This window comes from Lissotriton helveticus, chromosome 2_2, assembly GCF_964261635.1.
Source record: "Lissotriton helveticus chromosome 2_2, aLisHel1.1, whole genome shotgun sequence".
Lineage (NCBI taxonomy): Eukaryota > Metazoa > Chordata > Amphibia > Caudata > Salamandridae > Lissotriton > Lissotriton helveticus.
Window position 1 is genome coordinate 484,172,870 of NC_136060.1, and position 23,957 is coordinate 484,196,826.

General features: G+C 41.1%; 1 protein-coding gene across 1 annotated transcript in view; it reads right to left on the reverse strand.

The window, feature by feature from the left end:
* LOC144821687 (uncharacterized) overlaps positions 1-23,957 on the reverse strand; it is a 113,311-nt gene that overhangs the window by 54,040 nt on the left and 35,314 nt on the right. Inside the window, exons 4-7 of the mRNA XM_078678907.1 lie at positions 22,896-23,015; positions 21,511-21,609; positions 20,897-21,040; positions 16,852-16,935 (exon numbers count right to left, since the gene is read on the reverse strand). Coding sequence (XP_078535033.1) covers positions 16,852-16,935; positions 20,897-21,040; positions 21,511-21,609; positions 22,896-23,015 — 447 coding nt within the window. The remainder of the gene's footprint in view (positions 1-16,851; positions 16,936-20,896; positions 21,041-21,510; positions 21,610-22,895; positions 23,016-23,957) is intronic.

Sequence of the window (23,957 nt, forward strand, 5' to 3'; positions counted from 1 at the left end):
GGGTGCATAACTAGCAGCAGAAACTATGAACTTCCATCTGTAGTCTATTAGTACATTAGTGTATATATATATATATATATATATATATATATATATATATATATATATTTAAAAACAAAAGCTTCTCTCAAACAAATTGGCAACAAAAACCTTAGCAAAGCGGTTCCGTCTACAATTAATAAAGGGGGTTTTGTTGGCTAGTAATAAACATTTTTCAAAACACAAAACAATTTGTTTCCAATTCTGCAGTGTAGATCCTTATAACTAATCCGATTACATGCCTGACAAAAGCGCTCATGTTTCAGTTTGACTTTTGTCCTCCTACAACGTGACATGTAGAAAGATTCTCTTCGCCCTGATGGGATTTTAGCAGTCGGTCTGCGTGGTGGGTAAAGAGGTCCTTTTATTCTCTCTCTTTCTCGCTCTCTCTGTATGTCCCAGTGATAACACAAGTTGTTCCACCAGCACGAAGCACCTGACCAGCCTGAAACATGTACAGCTAAAGAATGCCAGCTTCACACTGAACTCCAGCAGGTCCCATTCTATTCCAGCACAGAGCCACACCTGGAAAGGTGGAAAATGGATCCGGCTTCAGGTTCCGATGGAGGGCCTGATTTAGCATTTGTCAAACAGGTACTGAGTCAAAAGCATCGTCCCTACCCGGTTTCCCTCATTTCCTGAGCCAAAGGCTATAATGCATTTGTAATCCAGCGGACAGACAATCCACTATGCTTGTGACAGAGTAACCCATCCACTAAACTCTAACCCAGGCCCTGAGTTACCAGTGGGAACAATAACTAGATATATGGTGACACACACACAGTTGAGGCTTGCTGAAGTCCACTGGAGCACCAGAGACAACAGAACAATCAGGACGTATAGAGTTGGGAGACAGGAATCTTACTACTTCAGAAGGGAGAAATGGACCAGTGCTATACAAGATCAACCCATAACAAAACATAACAGGAATATTACTACAACATACGTTCAACCTTAGGTGGCCCCTCTTGGTCCTATCAACAGATAATGATGTTATTCATTACGAAACCTAATGGTACTAATTGTATTGATCACGCTGTCAAATAGATTCTTGTGGTGATTGAGTTGAGTTGTTCCTCAGTTCGGTGGAATTATGGGCCCCTATAATGACGAGAGTAATTAATACTGCAATCCGCTGTGGCTTACCGACCTCCTAGTCCACTACTATAATTGTCCCTATTTTTAAAAAGGGTAACAGGGACGACCCACAATGTTATCGCCCCATTTCCCTGATTGATGTATCCACCAAAATCTTGGGAAGGGGGATATTAAACCGGCTGTCCGAGTGGACAGAAGCTAATAATATCATCTCAGGCGTACAGTACGGTTTCAGGAAGGGTCGTTCCACGAGTGACCAATGCTTGAACCTCTATATGATAGCTGCTAAATACACTATGGCCAGCGATGAATCCCATTACATGGGGTTCATGGATCTGGCAGCTGCTTTTGACCATGTCAATAGAGGCAAGCTTTGGAACATGATGACCAGTATGGGGTTAGAGGTTGGCCTCATTAACATTCTTAGGGAATTGCACAGTAACACCTCAGCGCAAGTCAGGTATAACACTGAGGGTGGATGCACTGATTCCTTTCAATGTAAAAGTGGGGTACGTCAAGGCTGCATCCTGGCGCCTTTTTTATTCTCCCTTTATATTAATAATCTTGAGCAGCATCTCCTACAGTTGGGATCTGACTGCCCCCGAGTGGGGTCGCGTCATGTCCCAGTGTTACTTTACGCAGATGACGCGGTCCTCCTCGGACGCACACCAAAGAGTCTACAGATTTTAATTGATGGTTTTGTTTCTTTTATGGGTTCATTGGACCTTTCTGTCAATTTGGGTAAATCGTACGTTTTAACTGTTGGTAAAAAAAACCCTCAACAAATGTACCTTTATGATTGGGAGTCATAAGATGGAGAAGGTTAAATCATTCTCATATCTGGGCGTATTATTTGATGGTTTATTAAAATTTAATGCCCTGATAGAGGATCGCTGTCGTAAAATGAATGCCACCAATGGGGCTATAGCTGGTTATGGTCGAAGGCTGGGGAGGTGGTGTCCCGAACAGGTGATGATCCTGTATAACTCAATGTGCTGCTCTAAAGTTATCTATGGGGCAGAGGTGTGGGTGCTTTGTATACACTTGTCAACTGCAGCGGGAGGAGAACAAACATCTTCGCTCCGTCCTGAAAGCCCCACACAGCTTGGCAGCCGCAATAGCACACAGGGAGTTAGGGATCCCCTACCTTGAAGACGCGATAAAGGTTAGGCCAATCTTAGCCTGGCTTAAAATCTGGATAAACCCAGAGGCGAGCCTAAGCAGGGAAATATTGAAGGACTGCCTGGGCAGAGAAAAATGGTCGCGAATCCCGTGGCTCAGCTATGTAAAGTCTGTATTGGTAACTCTGGGCCTAGGAAATCTTTTTATTGATCCGACAGCGATCACTCCCCAGCATAAGACAATTGCTAAAAAAGCGTTTTTGGAACACAAAGCCACACAGAGAACAGAACATGATATGCCTAAAACGACAGTGTGCGCATATAACCTTGTAAAGACCACAGAAGGAACGGAACCTTACCTATACCTGTTACACAATGCACAAGAAAGGTTTTTAATGAACCGTTTTAGGCTCAATTTTTTTACCATATTTATTAGGATCACCATTAGGGTATTCACTTACTATTGAGCAGAAGGGAACCTGCGGCTGCGACAATAGATCTCCGCAGGATTCCCTTCATTTTGTATTGTTATGTCCATTTTATTCTGAACCCAGGCGTAGATTCTTGGTTGACATCCTGAAAAAATCTAATATAAAATGTGCCAAAGAGGCCTTGATTTTTTTACAACAGGCGTCGGACCCCCTCACATTGTGCTGTATTATCAATTTTATCAAAGTAGCCGTTCGATTAAGAGCTACTAGAGAGGGGGAATTGTGAGACTTTCGTGATTGGTTTTAATGAATTATAAGGTTTTATTCAATTTACTGGGATTTTGTTGTTGTACTAAAATTAGGATACATGCTAATCTGTTGGTTTGTTTATTACAAGAAATGAACTGAATGTACTTTTAATTTTTGTACTTTTATGGTGATTTTTAATCATCGAATAAAGAACCCAATGATGATGATGAGTTAGTCCAATGTGTCACCAGACTCTGCTACCACATCGCAATGCAGTACAGTCCACAAACCAGCTACCTTCCGGTCACTTATTTAGTTCAAGCTCATACTCACCTTCTCTGACAAGAGGCCAAACACCCTGTCCAATTTCCCTGCCTGCATGATCGAAGTCGCCAGATGAATGAAAACCCAACTGCCTCAAAGTCAACACAGGCAAGATGCAATAGTAGTTTTCAGCAAAAGCATCTCGCTCTTGTAGTCCACTTGGTGTCCTGTCAAACTCGCACCCACCCCATTGCCCTTCTTGACAACCCAAGCAAAGATGTTCGGAATAGTAATTGGTAACCAACTTCCCATGACCGGTCAATTGAACGCAGTCTAAATCCCCTGCTTCCATACACTCAAGATGATCTTCAAATGGCTCTCCATCAACATTTGCAGAAACATCGTCCAAGCCCTTATCACCAGCAAGCTGGACTACAGCAAAGCACTATGCTGGAATCATCGCTCAGCTGATCAGAAGACTCCAGACCAGACCCAGGCTCAACCTCCTACCCCGTGCTCATGATGGAGCGGGATAGAAAACAGAAATCTGTTTAAACCCGTGAAGTCACACTTCCATAAATAAATTAATAATGCTAACAATTTGTGCTGTGTGTATAATAATTCAACCTAGTTTAAAGTTACATTACATTACAGAACACGCGGGAAACTAATATGTGTGCTCATAAATGTGCAATATGTTGCATTCTCATGTATGTGGAAAATAATAAATTAATCTTGTCTATCGTCATGTCATAACTAATAGCAGCTGTTTTTAAAATAATGGCATGTGCTTATTTTGCTTCCCTTGTCTATGTGGTGTCACTATATTCTTTATAGGTGCATAAAGAACCCTGCTGGATTTATGAAGACTGGTAGATATAAAATGCTGCTTTATTTGTGCTTTACTGCTAGGTAATTTAGACTAATGGGTTAATTATTAGCAATGATGGGAGGCAACAGAACAAACTGTATTTCTTGCATTAATTATTCTTTGTGTTTGTTTATATAATAGTTTTACAAGTGAAGCTTAGAGATGGCTGCAGAAAAATAGTACCCTTTTAAAAGTGGCGCAGGGACAGTGGCGCAGAAAATTGACGCTTTCTGAAAGAGGCCTAATGATGAAAATGGCTCAAGTGAAAATAATTCCAAGAAGGATGGAAAAGGCCTCTGAGCTTTTATTTTGAAAGGTCTTGGAATGAACTGCTAAAAATATGACTTTTTGGAGAAATTTGCTAACGTTTGCTAACGTGCCATGGGAGTTTAGAGCTGACTAGCTCAAGGTTAAAAGGAAACTGTCGCTACAAAATGTAGCAGCCTAAGGAGAAGCTGCCAAGACTTCTAAATGAACAATGGACTAGTGAATTTGCCCGGGCATGTAAGAAGGAGGTGTCACAGTTTACTGTGGTACGAGGTGGCTCAGCCAATGGAGAACTAGAATTCGTCTGCTGGAATGTGAAAAATAGTTAGCTCAGCTAATTTAGGGTATAAGAATAGGTTCAGAGAACACATAGTTGGCTTACGCTCGAGAAATCTGGAGGACGATGTTATGCTGATGGACTTTACACGTGAGGACAGGAGTTTTTATTAATTACTTTATTATTAGGTGATGAGGGTAGAGACAGAGATATAGTTAGGATTTTGGAAAATGCTTAATTTTACTTATTTCTGCTAATGAATAATAATTCTTGATTTATGCTCTTTTTATTAATACTGAATAAATCTTTCTTTATGACATTTTCTAATGCTTGTTTAATAAAATACCAAAACCTAAGTTTTTTTAGATGTGTTAAATTAAACTTTCTAAAATGACAAGCTGGTCTTGATTATTGCAGATGGTTTAAACAACTATATTTAGATCTTATCGCCTCATGATTCAAGCGCTCTATTGTTGTTATGGGCCTAGTGTTGTAGTGTAAGTTTTGTGGTAGTAGATTGTGTCATTTGTGCAATATTTTGGTGAGAGCGCTGGATCAATTTCTGGTAGCCATCGGACGGTTTATATATGTTGTTTTTGACATACATGTTACATGCATGATACATATATGTTGGTAAATTCATAGGATTAAGTTTTAACACATGTTGAGTTTGTTTATTTTGTGCTATGTGTGTACCGGTACAAAAACTGTGTGATGAGAAAGTAGTCATGCAGAATATCTGATCTGTTTCTGTGATATCGCCGAGTATCACTGTTGGTATCGCCGTGTACCAGAAGTATTGTCGCCGTGCAATACAGTGTTGTCGCCGTGCAACACAGTTTTAGGGCTAGGTGTGAATCTTGTATAGTGAGGGTTTTCTAAGAAATTAGAGCAGCATGAGAATAGGGACAAAGCGCCTTCCATAAAACTCACTGTGATAAGAGTATTAGTTATATTCGAGCTTGAGTGAAGGGTAGAGTAATGTCGGTGCATGATTATCTATAAACAGGTTAGAGTCCTGTACGGGTACATGTTTTATATCTATAAACAGGTGAGAGCCCTGTACGGATAACGGTGTTATTTTGCTAACGGTGCATGATTTCTATAAACAGGTGAGAGTCCTGTACGGATTTCATGTGTGTCTGAAGTTAGGGAATTTTCAGTGTGAAAGTGCGTGATTGTTTTGTAAGGTATGTTCAAGTGGAACTCTTAGATACTGTCACTTCGCGGTGCGTTCAGAGGAAAATGAGTTCATATTCTTACGTGTTAGAAGGGTAGGGTAAGAGTTGCTCTACTGACAAATGGAAATTATCCTTAGTGTGAATAGCGCCGTCTATTCCGAAGTGTGGATACTTGAATGTATGTAAACTATCCTAATTAGAGAAGCAGACAGATGTGTTTCGTTTTATATATTCACTAAAATGTACCAAAAGTAATTCTAAGGTACTTAGGAAAGTTCAGGATAAAGTCTGTACCATTCTAAGACTTTTTATGATGTTGTGCAGTGTTTAAATACATTTAAAAGCTCTGCACGTTAATAAAACTCAAATCAAAAGTGTTCAGCATAGTTGAAAAGTATAAAAAGGTGAACTGTGCTATTTTAAAACATTCAGGAGCATTTTAGAATGTTCTGTGTTAATTAGGCTATAATTAAAAGTATTCCACGTTGTTAAACATTTTTAAGTAAGTAAAAAGCGATTAGTATTCATTTTATAAACATTCCATACTTTAAATTGTAATAATAAATCGTTCTCCGTAGTTTAAATCCATTAAATTGTGCCCCGATCAAAAATTGTAAGGGAGGGGCTGGTTTTAGGAGTGGGAACGTGTGAGGAGAGAGCCTGCAGCTGCAGCAGCTGCCTACGTCAGAATTGCCGCGCTCGGATTGGCTAGAGCGTCAGCATTGTAAATGAAAAACTGCCCCCTGATTGGCTGAGGTGTCGTTATGCTGTAACAAGCTAAACGTCTACTTTTGTTCCCTTTATTTCAATAATACAGTTAAATTAAACACTGATGCGTGTGGCAAGCACACTGTATGAAGAATAATTAATATCTGTCAATTAGCGTTAATAAGCATGAGGGTGTGAGAGGAGAGAAGCACCAGCAACAGTAATAACAATAACATTATAGTTCAAGTTTAGCGTTGTAATTGGCTGAACATTTCGAACATTGTGTTCTAATTGATTAAAGCATCCGGAGCGTCAAAGAAAGGGAACGCTCTAATTGGCTGAAGAATCGTCAATAGCACTGAATCTGGATAAAACGCGTTGACTTTAAAACTAGTTATTTACTTTAAATGTCCCCAGTGTAGTCTTTCTCTTCATTTTGGCAGCGCTATTGTAAATTAAATACATTTTGTGAAGGAGGGGGGATATCGAAGAGCCGAGTGGGAGAGCTGCTAGCTGCAGCGGCTGCTTGCGTCAGCCGCCGCGCTGCCATTGGCTAAAACGGCCCGTCGCGTCATCGCAAGGCCGCGCACCCATTGGCTGTTGACGCGCAGCGTCATACAGGGGCCGCGACCTTATTGGTTAAGGCTCCGTGAGCTGCGCCCTGATTGGGCAAAGCCCTGTAACTGTGTATAAGTGTCCTGTAATAAAATATAAGCGTTAAAACATCGCTTTAGCACCTTTTTCCTCAATGCTTTAATGTTTTATAAGAGAGAAGCATGTAGTAAATAATTTGAACGAGCGAGTACACTAGAATGAAATTTCATAAATAATAACAAAGTAAATATTCCCGTTTTGGATATTCCTTCCTAGTCACGCTATTGTTTTTAAGTTACTGCTAATGTGTAACAAGCGCGCGAGAAAGAAGAGTAAGAGAGAGAATATATTAACAGCAGCGCTCGTTAGAGTTACAGCGGTGGTTACATACGTCATAAGCCGCCGTGCTGTGAATGGCTGAAACATCGCAAGCAGCGTTGTGATTGGCTGATGTCATAGTGGTCGTGCTGTTATTGGTTGATGCACGTTGCCACTGTTTGCCAAATTATTTACAAATTAGTAAAGTCACCGCTTTAGTTTTTGACGCGCTACAATTGACTCCTGCGCGTAATCACTGCCAAGTTGTTATTAAAGTATCTAGAGAGTCTTTAGTTGAGTAGTGACACAGTAAGTTATTCGCAAAACGTATTAAGAGTATTAAGCGCTTATGGTGCGTTTTAAGTGAGGCATATGTGGAAAGTAGAGTTGAGAATGCGTGTCTCAGCTGATGATATGTGTTGTGAATATTGCGCGCTGTATTAGGATCGCATTTTACGAAGGGAGAGAGACTGCAGCAATAACAGCATACGTCACAGCAATAGCTATGCTGTGATTGGCCGATGCGCGCCGCCGTGCTCTGATTGGTTGCGTGTTGTAGCAGCCGCGGTGATTGGCTGATGTCCATTGTTTACATTTGCTCTAGCGCTAGTGCTTAGAGCTTCGTTTTTTAAAATTAAAATTGCCGGGAATTCTGGTGAAATTGCGTTTGCATGTCATATTCTATACTTGTCAGTGCAGACCTTATATGCAAATAGATGTGCAAGATTGAGCACAGATTTAAAGGAAGACACATTTTAAGAGCATAGTGCTCAGTCCTCTCATGGTTTCCCATCAGTGTGGGAACAGGGCATTGGTTTACTGAAAGAGTGTTGTCAAATGCCCTGGCAATGAAGCACATGTAAATAAAAAGTTCTTTTTCATACTCCATTGTTTTTATAAGGCAGATGTTTTGAATAGCAACATTCCAAGAGGGATAAAAGCTTATTATTATTTTACTGCTTTAGTGATAAGTTTATTAAAGTACATGCTTGTAGCTTACTCTTCACAAAGAAACTCCTAAGAGATGATAAATTGTTTTAAGGGGAATGTAAGATTGTGCAGCAAAATTAAATAAATAAATATTTCCAAGCATTTTGATACTTACTGTAATTACTGGTGTAATTTAGAAGGTTGCGCTGTGTTCAAGGTAGCAGCAAGACATTATATGTAAATTAAGGCAAAACAGATTAGGTTTTCTTTTTTACAGGTATATGTTGCAGAAGGTGTGTAAGTGAAAAATAAGTACATTTAAAACACATGTGATTATATGTTGGTATTATTGTTATAAATAAATATTTTGCGTTGTTACTGTTTTTGCAAATTGATATTTTTCTTTACAGGTTAATTATAATTAGTGATACAGGTAAATTAGGAGATATATTAAATTGACCAAATTATTAAGTTTTCTACACCTGATAGTATTAAATTAATTAATTAATTGATCAGCAAACGCTGCAAGGCAAATTTAGAGAGTACGTTTACCAAATTAATTAAATAAAATGTCTTCCTTATATAAGAAAATGAAAAAGGTTGTTGCTAAATGCGAGAGTAAATTAAAGATTCCCAAATTAGCGAAAATAAATAATAAAGGTGTCAGAGTAGAAAATGTTGATCAATGTAAAATTGATGTTGTAAATATGGATCAGAACAGAAATTCAAGAAGACCCCCAAAACAGGTTAATACAACGCCAAAAGTGTCAGATCAGATTGATAAAGTGCCAGTTCAGAATTTTACTAAAATTAATGCAATTGAAAAGCATGATGAAATGCTTGGTACATCTGGAATTAATATTCCTGATTATGTAAATTCATCAAATGATTTAAAGGAGTCCATGAAAATTATGGAAACGGAGATAGTCCCTGTGCTGGGAAAGGATGAAATTAGTTCCGCAAATTTAAAGGTCCCATTAACTGAAAAGGTTTATTCTATTGTATTTGAAATTGAATTAATAGGGATTACAACTCAGCAAGAAACAGAGATGACTTCAGTTCTGGTAAGTGAGAAGTCTGACATAGACCTAATTGAATTGACACAGTCAGACGAGTCAAAATTATGCTCAAATGAAAAGGAGATTGAATTAAATGAGCTGAATGAACAGCTACAAATACAGCGACAGGTAATGATTCAGCAGAATGAGATGGCTTCACTGCCATTACAAATTTTTGTTAATGAACAGACAGACAATATAGATACAGGATTAAATAAAGATCAAGAAAAGAGTCCAAAAAGAATAAATGCACTTCCAGAATGTTGGAATAAAATTGATGTTCTTTTGAGTGAAGACATCAAAGTAAAGGATGCAATTGATCAACAGATTGAAACATTAACTTCTGCAGGTTCACTTTTCAGAAATGCAAATTTAATTAAAAGATTGATTGATGATATTCAATTGGCAGAAAGGTTTGTTGGCGTGATATATGCAGCATACAAAATGAATGATGAACATGCTTTGAGTTCACTAATACTAACATCCATAGTTGAAACATGGCAAGTAGTCAAAGACTTACGAGATGATGCAACTCATGAGGAGAGAAACACATGGTTGAGTGCAGATTATAAACAGCGAGATGAGAATGAGATTCGGATACACAAAGATGACAGAGTAGTTTTGCTAAATAGCATAATTACTGATATGGACAATATGTACCATAAAATTGCAGAATTTCTTTACCAGAAGTGTCTAACATATCAGCAAGTGAACACAATTAAGAGAATAATTGTGAGATTGGGAACAGAATTACAGGAGAGTGGTTCATTGAACAGATTACAAATAGATTACTGTGAAATGTCACTGCATGATAAACTGTGCTACATTTTTGTGATTTTCTGTTTGATTACAAAATGGGTTGAAACATTTCAGATGCGACGTAATGATGAAATTATTGTTGCAAAGTTATCAGATAACAGAAAACATATTGAAAACAGATTGCTCCATTGTACAGATAGAATAGAAATTTCAGATGTTGAGGAGCATAAGAATGTTACTATAAAAGAAAGAGATGCAGAAATGTGCCTAGCTGCAGGTATAAAGTGGACAGATATTCTTCCACTTGTTTTGATGTTTCTGAGAAGTACTACTGATAAAAAGACAGATTTAAGTCCACGTAATATTATGATGGACAAGGTCATGAGACAGACATTCATACCAGAGAAGAGAATGATGACTATCAATGATGGCATCAATTTGGAGAATTTAAGGAATTTATCAGATGAAATGATTTCTGTGTTTGATGAAGATGAAACTGAAGTGCAAACAAGAGAAAAAGAACAAGTACTTGATCAGTTACCAGGTAAAAGGATCAGGAAAAAGGTTCGTCTAAAAGGAAATTCTCTAGTGCCAAGGTGGCAGAAAAGGAGGCTAGTCAGTCTTGTCACAATAAATGCAGAGAAGTGCAAAAGACTGAAGAGGTGGATTGACACTGGCCATACTTTTCGTGTATCTACACCTGAAAATCCTGATAAGGATAGTGTCACAATTGATGATTCAGATTCTGAAGAAGAGCCTGAAGAGAATCCAGATCTTGAAGATCGACAAGTTGGTCGACATCTGGAGAACATGAATAGAAAACAAGCCTTGATTGAAGAAGACTTGAAAGTTGTGACTGAAGACTCAGAAAATGATGGAAATCTGCCAGAAAAAGAAGCAGAAGAAGAATGTGATCAGATTGTGATTCAAGACCAGGAGAGTATTGAAAAGCAGAAAAGTAACTCTGAAAGCAGGAACAGGAATTCTGAAACTGGGAAGTTGAAGGTAATTGAAGAAAAAAATGAATTGCCAAGTACCAGCTACAAAGATGATGTTCCTAACGGAGTGAAGCTGCCGAGTAAAGAAGTACCTGAGTCCAGAATGGAAATGTCTGACACTGAAACTAATGAGAGTGATGAAGATTCTCAGATGAGAAAATTCAGAAAAGGAGCTTGGAGAACAGAATGTAATGTGACCAAGCAAAAGAAGAAATTACCAAGAAAAAGTGATGAATGGCCAGGAGAAAATGAAGGCCTAAAATTCAAATTGAGATACAGATCAAAGAAACAGATTGATGAGATATCAAGTCAAAAAGATTCTGAAAAGAAAAGTGAGGCAGGAAAGAAAATAGAAGTGATACCTGTAATGGAGGTAAATAGTCACAGTCAAAAAGAGATTGAAGACAAAAGTGACAATGATTGAAGTACATACCTGTTAAATTTTTAGGTTTCTGTTTTTGGCATAAGGCTGAAGAAATCTTGTTAGGCGACACAAGGACGAAGAAATTATGTTACCTGAAAAATTAATTTGTGACATTAGGTCGAAGAAAAACTGTTAGAAGGTTTAAAGAGTATAAAAAAAAAAAAAAAAAAAAAAATTGAAAAAGGGGGGTGTTAGAAATTTTTAGAAAATTTAGGTAAATTTTTTAAAATTTTTGTTTTATTTTTCTTTGCAAGCTTAATGCAAATATAATTCTGCTTTGGTTAATTTAGGTTATTGTTCTTTGAGAAATTAATAAGGAGAAGTTTAAGGTCAATATGACAAGCAAGATACTGACATTTTATTAGTTATAGTTTTGCAACACTTTTATTGAAACTTAGTTGTATGATACACAAGAGAATGAAATAGAACTAGAGGGGTTTCTTAAAACTCAATATGAGAATTGTAGATAAACTGATGAGATAAGTCTTTAGAAATACTAACACAGGTGAAATTGAATCGTGTTCATCTTAGATAAAATCTTTGCTAAAATATTGGGTGGTGGTGTGGTGATTTGTTAATCACCAGATGAGGGAGTTGATGGAGCGGGATAGAAAACAGAAATCTGTTTAAACCCGTGAAGTCACACTTCCATAAATAAATTAATAATGCTAACAATTTGTGCTGTGTGTATAATAATTCAACCTAGTTTAAAGTTACATTACATTACAGAACACGCGGGAAACTAATATGTGTGCTCATAAATGTGCAATATGTTGCATTCTCATGTATGTGGAAAATAATAAATTAATCTTGTCTATCGTCATGTCATAACTAATAGCAGCTGTTTTTAAAATAATGGCATGTGCTTATTTTGCTTCCCTTGTCTATGTGGTGTCACTATATTCGTTATAGGTGCATAAAGAACCCTGCTGGATTTATGAAGACTGGTAGATATAAAATGCTGCTTTATTTGTGCTTTACTGCTAGGTAATTTAGACTAATGGGTTAATTATTAGCAATGATGGGAGGCAACAGAACAAACTGTATTTCTTGCATTAATTATTCTTTGTGTTTGTTTATATAATAGTTTTACAAGTGAAGCTTAGAGATGGCTGCAGAAAAATAGTACCCTTTTAAAAGTGGCGCAGGGACAGTGGCGCAGAAAATTGACGCTTTCTGAAAGAGGCCTAATGATGAAAATGGCTCAAGTGAAAATAATTCCAAGAAGGATGGAAAAGGCCTCTGAGCTTTTATTTTGAAAGGTCTTGGAATGAACTGCTAAAAAGATGACTTTTTGGAGAAATTTGCTAACGTTTGCTAACGTGCCATGGGAGTTTAGAGCTGACTAGCTCAAGGTTAAAAGGAAACTGTCGCTACAAAATGTAGCAGCCTAAGGAGAAGCTGCCAAGACTTCTAAATGAACAATGGACTAGTGAATTTGCCCGGGCATGTAAGAAGGAGGTGTCACAGTTTACTGTGGTACGAGGTGGCTCAGCCAATGGAGAACTAGAATTCGTCTGCTGGAATGTGAAAAATAGTTAGCTCAGCTAATTTAGGGTATAAGAATAGGTTCAGAGAACACATAGTTGGCTTACGCTCGAGAAATCTGGAGGACGATGTTATGCTGATGGACTTTACACGTGAGGACAGGAGTTTTTATTAATTACTTTATTATTAGGTGATGAGGGTAGAGACAGAGATATAGTTAGGATTTTGGAAAATGCTTAATTTTACTTATTTCTGCTAATGAATAATAATTCTTGATTTATGCTCTTTTTATTAATACTGAATAAATCTTTCTTTATGACATTTTCTAATGCTTGTTTAATAAAATACCAAAACCTAAGTTTTTTTAGATGTGTTAAATTAAACTTTCTAAAATGACAAGCTGGTCTTGATTATTGCAGATGGTTTAAACAACTATATTTAGATCTTATCGCCTCATGATTCAAGCGCTCTATTGTTGTTATGGGCCTAGTGTTGTAGTGTAAGTTTTGTGGTAGTAGATTGTGTCATTTGTGCAATATTTTGGTGAGAGCGCTGGATCACTCACATCACCCTGCACCTCAAAGAGCACCACAGGCTGCAACGCCCCAAATAATCACTCTTCAGACTCCTCACACACAAACATTACACACTATTGGCCCCCCACGCACCTCAACTGCATTAACTTCACAAACCTACCACATACCTCCTCTCATCCGTACTCATACTAGTATTCCGCACCCCCACACATATGCAGAACCAAATCTAGAGGTTGTGCCTTCTCCTACCTCATCCCAAAGCCTGGAATGACCTACCCCTGCACATCAGGTCTTCAGCAAGAAACTGAAGACCTTGGCTCTTCACTTAGCCCCATCCTTGGCTCAGTCCATACATCCATCTTCTTCGGGATACCTCCTGCTTGAGTTGTGCTCTATACATATAACATAAGACGATTCTATTTGATCCTGTACAGCTTTTTATGATTGATCCAATATGATTCGGCACTTATATTGCGCTCAGCTACTCCACGGAGTGTCCGGGCGCAGTAGCAGCTGAAAGTTAAGGAAGAGAGCATGTTCAGTTTATCGAGAAAAAGCTGGTTTCAGCTTCTTTTTAAACACCTTGGATTGCTTAAGGCACGTAATTCCACGGGGAGCTGCCGCCCTCAGCAAGGTAAGTTATCTGCCTCCGGTTTTCTGTCTATGAATCCTGGGGCGGTGTACCAGGAATTTATTGGAAGTTTGAAGTTGTCTTGGCGGGTTGCAGAAGCTAAATCTGGTACTCAAGTAGGTAGGACCTTTGCCATCAAGGGCGGCATGAAAAAGCACCAAAGACTTGAATTTCCCTCTCTCACTGATAGTAAGCCAATGGAGATGCCGAAGATGTGGCCTAATGAGCCCCTCCTTGGGAGATTCAGTCAAACTGCCGCATTCTGGATCACCAGACGTTTGTCCAGGAGATATTCTGGAAGGAGGGGATACAGAGCATTGCCATAGTTGATACGTGATGTGATTATTGCTTGAATTACTGTTTTCTTAGCATGGAACGGTAGGCGTGGCAAATATTTCTTCAGAGATCTCATGATCCCAAAACAAGTTCCCACTATCCTTTTGATTTGGTGCCCAAATGACAGCCTGTCATCAAACCAAATACCCAAATTATTTACTGGCTCTCCTTGGGGATCCAGTGGGCGAACATCGTCTGGCCAAAATGTTAGCCAGAATGCAGGAGGAAATTCCCCGAAGAGGTTAATTTCAGTTTTATCCTCATTGCATTTCAGTTGCGCTTTTGCTAGCCAGTGAAAGACTGCGGTAAGACATGTTTCTACATGAGAACTTACATACTCTTTTCCCTTATTCCAAGAAAAGAGCAACTGGGTCGTCCACATAGGAGATCACTTTTGCTCCTAATTTATCTGCTAACTGGATTAGGGGTATAAGATAAATGTTAAAAAGAGTAGGGCTCAACACCAAACCCAGAGGGACCCCTGTGCCCACCTTTTGACAACCTGCTGAACAGAAAGATCCAGATTTGTTGGCTTCAGTTTTCAAGGAAGGATTTTAGCCAACTCCCTGCTAACCCTGTCACTACTATCTCCTGCAGACGATCTAAAAGAAGGGCATGCAGAACTGTGCCGAACGCTGCTGACAGATCCAATACCAGTGCTGCTATATCCCCTGTGTCCAGGGTACCCCTAATGGATTTTGCTACCTCTACTTGAGCAGTTTTTGTGCTGTGCAGGACCCTGAAGCCTGATTGACTCGAGTGAAGGAACCCATTGAACTCCAAATACTTCTACAGTTCTCTATTTACCTGCTTCTCAAGTATCTTAGAAAAAGCCGGAAGTAGAGAAATGGGCCTGTAATTAGATGGGGTGGCTGGATCTGCTGTAGGTTTGTTTTAGCAGGGGAAGTATCATTGCCTGTTTACAAACTCTAGGAACCGTGGCTGGTTCTAGCGATAAATTAATAATCTTATTGACCGTTGGGTTGATGACCTCCACGCCGGCAGATAACAGTTGGGGGATGGTGTCGATCGGGGATCTTGATTTTAACATTTTGAGAGCAGTAAGGGAGCCCTCCAAAGAGACTACTTCGAAGGAGCTCAGTTTGGGATTGCTTACAGGTGGCTTCAAATATGGAGTTTCAACTTCAGTAGCCAGTCTTCTACCCACTCCTAGGCTTGCCTCTATCCATTGGACCTTGGAGGCAAAGAAACCAGCCAATTCTTCACACCATTCAGTAGAGGCTGCCTTGGAGTGAGTACAGGCCAATGGGGGAAATAAAACTCTTGACTACTGTCAAAATCTCCTTTGAATTATTTCCTGATTTCACCATGCACTCCTCATAATACATGCGTATAGCTTTTAGTATGGCAGCATAATAGTTCTTTTGTGCTTTTTTGACGGCATTTTAATCCAATGAATTATATTCCCTCCTCCACTTGCCTTATAATGTCTTATAGTGTTGTTTTGCCAATTTAAGAGTGGCTGAGAAACAGGGTTTAGAGGGAGTGTCTCTCGATCCTTTATACTGGAGGGTGGGGGCCTTTTTCTTCAATAACATTTTTGATACAGTTATAGCATTTACGTGCATAATCTTCGATTATTTCTGATAGCTCAGGATTGTTCTGAGTTAAACCCTCCATAAATTCAAGAGGATCGATCTTATTGAAGGCGTTCACCCTCATGAGTTGTCCAATGGGAAGCTGATCCCGTTTATTAAGGGGCTGCCATGAAAACTTAATCCAAAAGTGATCAGACCAGATCAAAGGTAGTGGGACTTCCATTGGTAGAGCCACGTTGGAGCAGACTTGATCTAAAATGTGACACCCTTGATGCGTTGGTTTCAACACAAATTGTTTCATGGTTAACTGATTCATAGAATCATTAAATTTTGGCTAGGTGTGTGCTAAATAGATAGTGCATACATACCCGCTAGCTGATGCCAGTTAGTCAAAAAGAAGGCGCAAGTGCAATTTAGAGAATTAGAAACCTACAAAAAATGTATTCCATCCTCTTTACTGAATGGGCTTTACCGAGAGCAGACGCGACTAGCCCGGACTCTGATACCCAGCTACCACCCTACACATACATGTTGAACCCGCCCCCCAACATCTATTATCTGCCGTTATTCCATTACAGGTGGAGATGGGGCGACCATGTAAAGACGTATTAATGTATGATCCCAAAGACTATGCTGGGTTGTAGGGCGGCGTTTCATGTTTGCAACTAGTGCTGCCAATAACCTCACAAGGCGGATTCATCTTCCCGCACTCACCGGTACAGAAGTAGAGCAGCAGCATAGAGAAGGAATCCAATAATAAGAGGAAGCGCAGTGCCAGTCGTAAGAAGTTCAGAGTACCTAGGAAAGGAGGACAGAGTCAGTCCCACATCTAAGAAATAAAAAACAAAAACACTCAATAAAAACTAAAATCTCTGCATTGTTATCTAGTAAGGAGTGAGTGAGAAAATACGGCATTGTAAAAGTGAACATATTAGTGATTTGGCAAGTGAGGAACAAGTGATCTGGTGACTGAGCAAGAGCGAGCAATCCAGTGCAAGAGAGCAAGTCAAAGTAAGCATTTACCGAGAGTAATGAGCTGTAGTGACATGTTTCTATAGTGCACTGAAGTACAAACAAGGCCCACCAGATAAACACCTGCAGGCACTGATGCTGGGATACTAGCACAAGAGGCAGAATGTGTGGACATTTATGCCTGATGATAGAACTGGGTGTGCAAATAGTGCATTGCTCAGGTTGCGATAAGGTCATAGGAGGATGTAAGGAGAGATGGCTTCTTTTGTTTTTCGAACAGCATTTGGTTTGTGAATGACTCGCGGAGTAGTCACGTACATTTCGCATTTTCCTGTCCTGGAATCACAAGTAGGTGTACTCAAGCAAAAGGAATGGGGCAACTGTGTTTCTAGGAAAATACCCATGGTTGTCATGGCAGTCTAAGAAAAGGAGTTCTCCGCATTGGTGCACAACTTATTTAGTCACAAAAAAAATGAACCAATGACATTTGTTCCTTGGCAGCTGATGGTGGAACAGTGCCGGTAAAGAGAGAGAGAGTGCAGCGACTAGATTTAAGAGAATCACCATGAAAGTAAACTCATGTGGCCCATAGGGTCATTGCTGTTTTCTCTAAGTTAGCATGAGCTTTGCAGACAGTGCGTGGCTTTGCACACATTACTACATGACTTTATTATTCCACAGACTTCCTTGGTTCTTTTCACATGAGAACTGTCCAGCGTTCGCTTTCTGTCTGTTCCTGGGATTTAGTCTGAACATGATGTGCAAGGTCGAACAACAATGCCCTTTGTTATTCTGTTCTGGTCAGGCCTTCCTAGCACCTAGACAAAACCTACAAATGCAGCTGTTCACGCACTTTGATATCATGGCGATGCATGCATGCGGAGAACACACTTGGAGAGGGACCTTTCCAGGGAGAAGAGCGAGACAGCACCGATGATGTAGAACTACCGTCTATAGTCTAAGGTATAGAGTGTTGTGCTCTGGGGTGTCTAATCACTTGTTTCTCTGTGAGTGAGTAGGAGGGCAAGTGAGATGCTATAGCTAGTTGGTGCTGGGCTCATAGGTACTAAGGTGGTGGGAGGGCTCAGTCCCTGTGCACTAAGGTCCCATAATCCTGTACATAGTTCTGTTCTTGGCCAGAAACCCTGCAACACCCCTACGTCAGTGACAGGTCTCATTCTGAACGCATGGGTAGACGCCATGGCAAGAAGGCAGCTTCAGCCAGTTTAAGCGAATAGTAACTAGAGAACCTGCCGGTCAAACTGTCCATAGCTTTGGGAGGACATGTTAAGAGTGTCATGATTACAGGAAGCTCACATGGTGGTCTGCAAGGTCATTCTCGTTATCCCCCAGGCAGGTACATGCTTGCAGCGGTACTGGTTACCTGAAGTCTGCCCAGACACTGCCCGGCTTTGATCAACTGGGACAGCTAGATGTATTAATAGGTATCTATTTATTAACAGTAGCTTTAGGTTACAGCTAGACCAGCGTCATTACAAAGGCTACAAGCGTAAAAGAAACAATGCAACATTTCCTTGGCCGAGAAAGCTTCAAGTGTCGAAACAATGTAGCTGTCACTTTTTGTTGATCAGATGGAATTCATTCTAAACTTTGTTGACAAAATGCCCCAGAGAGCTCCGATCCACCGAGGCCCAATGGACCACAATGTATGGGTATCATAAGATGCAACGTTGGCTGATGCACGTGGAGCAACAGAAACTAGATGTTTTGAGACACACATTTTTCATTCTCACATATAGAAAGAGCCAAGTTTTCCTTGCAGTTACCCTAGTGGTGGCCACAGTAATGGTTGCAAGTCTCTGCAGCGACAGGACATCATCCCGTGAACAATAAGTGGGTGGATTTCAGTGAATGGATCTCAGCCACTGTCCCTTCACTTATTTTCTGACCTTGTCACTGCCTGAGGAATTGAGTACAATGATGACCGCCGGAGAGGGGCTGTGAAGGATGGCAAAGCGGACACTAAAGCATTCATCTAGTTTTTTGCTGCATAAGGACGGTGCCTGAATGAACAAGGCTTCACCGCCATTCTTGAGCACCGAGAACTGCTGCGCAGCCAAGTGCGGTCTCTTACGTGGCGGTGGCCTGGTAGTTCAATCAGTTGGAGCTGCCCTGAAGATGGAGAGTCCTGCTGGGGGCGCCTGGTCTTGGATGGACAAAGCTGGAATGCAATGAGCAGTGACAGGCGCATGCCAGCTGGTGCCAACTGGCCTGGGGCTGCCCAAGCCATTGAAACAGAGCACGGCTTCGACTCTGGAAGATGCACCGGTCCTACAGTGGCTGGGAGTGAGGATGGGCTGCTGGACTTGGAACCAGCTTCCTGCTTTCAGCTGGACATTTGAAGTGCACTAGATGGGATAAAAGCATGCAGGGGATGCCTGCAATCTAGTGAACAGGAACCAGGATCTGGCGATAAAGGACGATAATTTGATGTTCCTGGCCCAAGTGGTAAGGGATGCCTGATGCGCCCACCAATCCCTCCCAGACGTGGAAAGGAATTCACCACTCCATAGAAAAGGTGGGGAATGCAGCCTCAAGCAATAAACTTGTGGTAGAGATTAATACAACCATTCTTTCCACGATGCCCTAACTGAGAAGGGTATGCCCAGACATGGGTCCGGTTCTCACTGCGCCACAGGACTCAAGCTATACCCAATACAGGGTCTATGTAGGCTGAAACCGGCCTGTGGTTGTTTGTGTTCCTGCCTGGTGAGGACCTGAATTTGTAGTTCGGGATGGGTTGTTCCCACTGGAGTGGGACCAAGCCTGATTTACATGTGGCTGCTTTCTATCTGTCAGGCGTCACAGTAGACATAAATCGATGGCCTGGAATGTGGCTCCAACCAATAGCCAATGGCTGAGATTAATTCTAATATTTCTTCCATCACTTTGCTGTCTAAAGGGGTCTACATACACAGGCGTGGGACTGAGGAGGGCAGGATCACATACTCTGGGGCTAGTTTGGAAGATATTTCTCAGCAAGATATTGTTAGATGGTGGGAGACAGAAGTGAACTCTGAGAAGTTCTCTCGTTACCTAACTTTGCTCTACATTTGACAGGGAAATGAGATCAAGAGGAGAAGCCAGCCCCTTGCTAAGGTGCTATCTTTCATCCACCACCAAGGCAGCTCCACCCTTTTGTATCTACAGTGAGCAGAAGCGAACTCTACCTGAGAAGAGTCATCGTTGGGACCAGACCGGCATTATTGCATTGGACAGCGGTTGCCAATCGAGGAGCTGTGCTGAACTCCTTGTGGGCAACTCCTTCTCTTCACCTGAAGGTTGTGAGATGTTCTATTCACTGGCAGCAGGAAGTAAGGCTTATCCAACCTCTCCATGGACCAAGAGGCTACGCAACTGAGTGTGACCTGTTAAGCAGACACCCATATTGAAACCAGGAGAGCCCCGGGACCAGGTACTTAGTACAGCACCTGGTTTCTGCGCCCCCTTTATTTTGTACTTCCATGCATATATCCATGCATCCTATAGCTCCTGACACCTCTTCTTGATGACGAAATCTGGTGGCTCCTTTGGAAGAAAGCAGCGTATTAATGATCGCTAGCTTCATAAAGGTCTTGTACCAATGCTACCACACAAAATGCGGGCATGCACTTGAAGCGTGCAGGTCAGCAGCTGAAAATGTCGGTGACTTGACAAGCATGCAATGGAAGAGCTTTCTGGTCTACTTCTAAGCTATGATATAGTGGAACACAGGTCTTCTGGTTCTAGAGTATATATATTTTAAGGTAGTCATGCACACCTATACCTTTCATACATTGGCCTATCAATTGGCTCATCCCCATCTTCCTGTTATCCAGGCTTTGTGACTTGGTCTGCATCAACCACAGGGACTCCATGGCAAGGCTGTTTACCAGAGCCACCAAGAAGGCAAGATTACAGGCTGGACAAGCTACAAAGATAAGGACTTTTTTTAAACACAAGAATGCACATGAATCCATGATTTGTTATAACTTTGTGGCATGAACGCACAGGTCATGAACAGAAATTTTCAACTACACCACTGCGCTTACGAAACACCCTGGATGTTGGAAGACCCGCATCGACCCTCCCTAAATCCAAATTTACTATAATAGGTTATCAACTCCCATAATTATGCACTTTGTTTAATACACATTTTAACTCCATGTCCACTTGAATACTGAAGTTTGTTGTGCGGTAGTCAAAGTAAATGTTTCAGCATTTAAAGTTTTTGTGAGAATTGCACTTATTACAGAAGAATAAAGACACTAAGCAAATTCACACATCCCAAACCATTGATGATGCCTTGCCCAGTACACATCTCCCAACACCCCCCCCCACACACACCCCTCCCCTCAAGGACCAGTCATCCCCCCCCCTTAACTCAGTACTCATACTCACCATATGAAACCGAGAAGCACTGTGTAAGAATGGCAGAAACTAAGGCACAGATCAAGAAGAAGAACCAGCAGACAAGAGGTATGAGCTGAAACTCATCAACTGTTCACATGGAAGAAAGAACACAACACAGTCTTTGTTACTATGGCAATACAAAGAAAGTAAAACCAACCCACAGTCACCCATACCCCAATCACTAAAGAAGTCAATGCTTAATTTACACAGATGGTTGCAAGGACATCAGCATTCATGATCGGGGAGAAGGGCTACCTTTTCAGCCACAGAAATTGACCCAGAGAAAGAGGGAGAAATGCAGAAAAGAGAGAAAGGAAGAAAAATGTGGACAACCTTCAAGAGTGAGATAAAGAGAGAAAGTGCAAACGGTGGAAGAAAGAGGCACAAGGTGGGATCAGGACTAGGGGGCCTTGTTTTTCATGAGATAGAGACAGGAAGTGTAGGGTTGTGGAAGAAAGAGGCTTCTATGGAATTCTTTAGGCTCCTGTATTTAATATTTTTAAAATAATGACTGGACCTTGAGGGCAGACATGGTTCAGAAGCTTGCATGTCACTAGAGTGTGTAGAGAAGAACCCCCTCTTGGGCCTCAGTACTCTTGTGAATGATGTAACAGGGCTTCCTTTAGAAGGTCAGTCCTTGACATTAACAACCAATATATATCTTCTGTCCTACATGTCTTTGCACATCCTTTGCCTCTTACATGGCTACTCATTCAGCGAGGGCCCTTAAAATTACAACTTCAGTTCATTGCCCCATCTCGTCTTCAGCTTGTCATCCTTTTACACAGCTGCCCAATTACTTGGTTGTGCTACACGTGTGTTCAGGGGTAGCGGAATCATTTGAACAGTGCAGCGAGTGAGTACTGGGTCAATGCTCGACTGAGAGAGAGAGACAGAGAATCATTGATCATACAACTGAATTTGTGACTCAGCGTAGTCGGACATTTGCAATAACATGGATCACCAATATGCTGCACTCTTTGTTCACATCGCACAAGAGCAGAACTGTTCCTCCCAGGGTTCACCAGGATTGCACAGCATGGTGTCCATGATTGTAGAACTGCCTGCCCTAGCAGAGACCCATCCACTCAACGTGTACCCATATAGATAACCGTAATCGCTCGCTCTGCTCCAAGACCTCGTATCGCTGGTCCTCACTGCTTCACAATGTAGACTGGTCAGAGAACAGAGTGACAGAAACGCTTTACAGTGAAGACAACTTCTGCCCTAAATGAAGCACCTCCACCAACCCTTATACAACACCCCCACTTCCAACCGAAGCACCAACCATTCTACCTAGAACCTTACCCATTTCCTCGTTTCAACCACCCACTCGTGTACATGCTTTCACCACCAATACTATTCAAACTTACCCCTCTGTTCCAGACGTTGGCAAAATCGCTTCCGGCAGATGAAGAGGAAGAACTCACTTATGAAGACGGGAAGACCGAAAATGACTGCGGCAGTCAGAAACCCCACAACGTACAAGATCACTAAGAAACACAGAAAAGAACCAGGATCAGCTAAGTTAATAAAGGAGGCTTCCTGTACAAGGTCTCACATTATTACTATAGCAACACAAAAAGATGATGGACAGAATGCTGAACATTATCAAACATTCACCCCCAGTCATGAGATCTGGGTTTAATCCATAATTATTTTGCTCACCATGCCACCCCAGTTTAGACCCAGCCATATGCAAATCAGTCTTGATCCTGTGCCTCATGGGAACAGTCCAGACCGAACTGCCGGGCCAGGTCCTCCCTGGACCGGAAACAAGCATCCTAGGACCGTTTTCGGGATGTCACCCCTCTTCAGCCAGGATAGCTTGAATCTGGTGGGATAGTAAGCACGGAACCTATGTCTGGGTATAGCCTTCCCACTTAGGGCAACTATAGCAACACAAAAAGTTGATGGGCGGAATGCTGAACATTGTCGAACATTCACCCTAAGTACAGAGATCGGAGCCTAAATCCATTGTTTTTTTGCTCACTATGTCATTCCAGTTTGGGTCCAGCCACATGCAAATCAGTCTTGACCCTGCTCCCTATGGGAACCAGTCCATCTTGGACCGCCAACCAGGTCATCCCTAGGGAGCAGGGTCAAGACTGATTTGCATATAGCCGAATCCAAACTGGGGTGGCATGGCGAGCAAAAGAAAAATGGATTAAATCCAGATCTCTTTACTCGGGGCGAATGCTTGACAATGTTCAGCATTCTGTCCATTAACTTTTTGTGTTGCGCAAATATTTACTATACAGCTTAAGCAGTGCTGCCCATTTACACATGTGACTTAATGAATGTGTACTTACATTTTTCCCCATCACTGGCAGCCAATGAAAAGAAAGAACCATTGCATTAGTACAGAACATGTACATAACACTATGAACTAGAACAGACCCCAGTGCCTCACTGCTCCCTCTTCTACATACTGG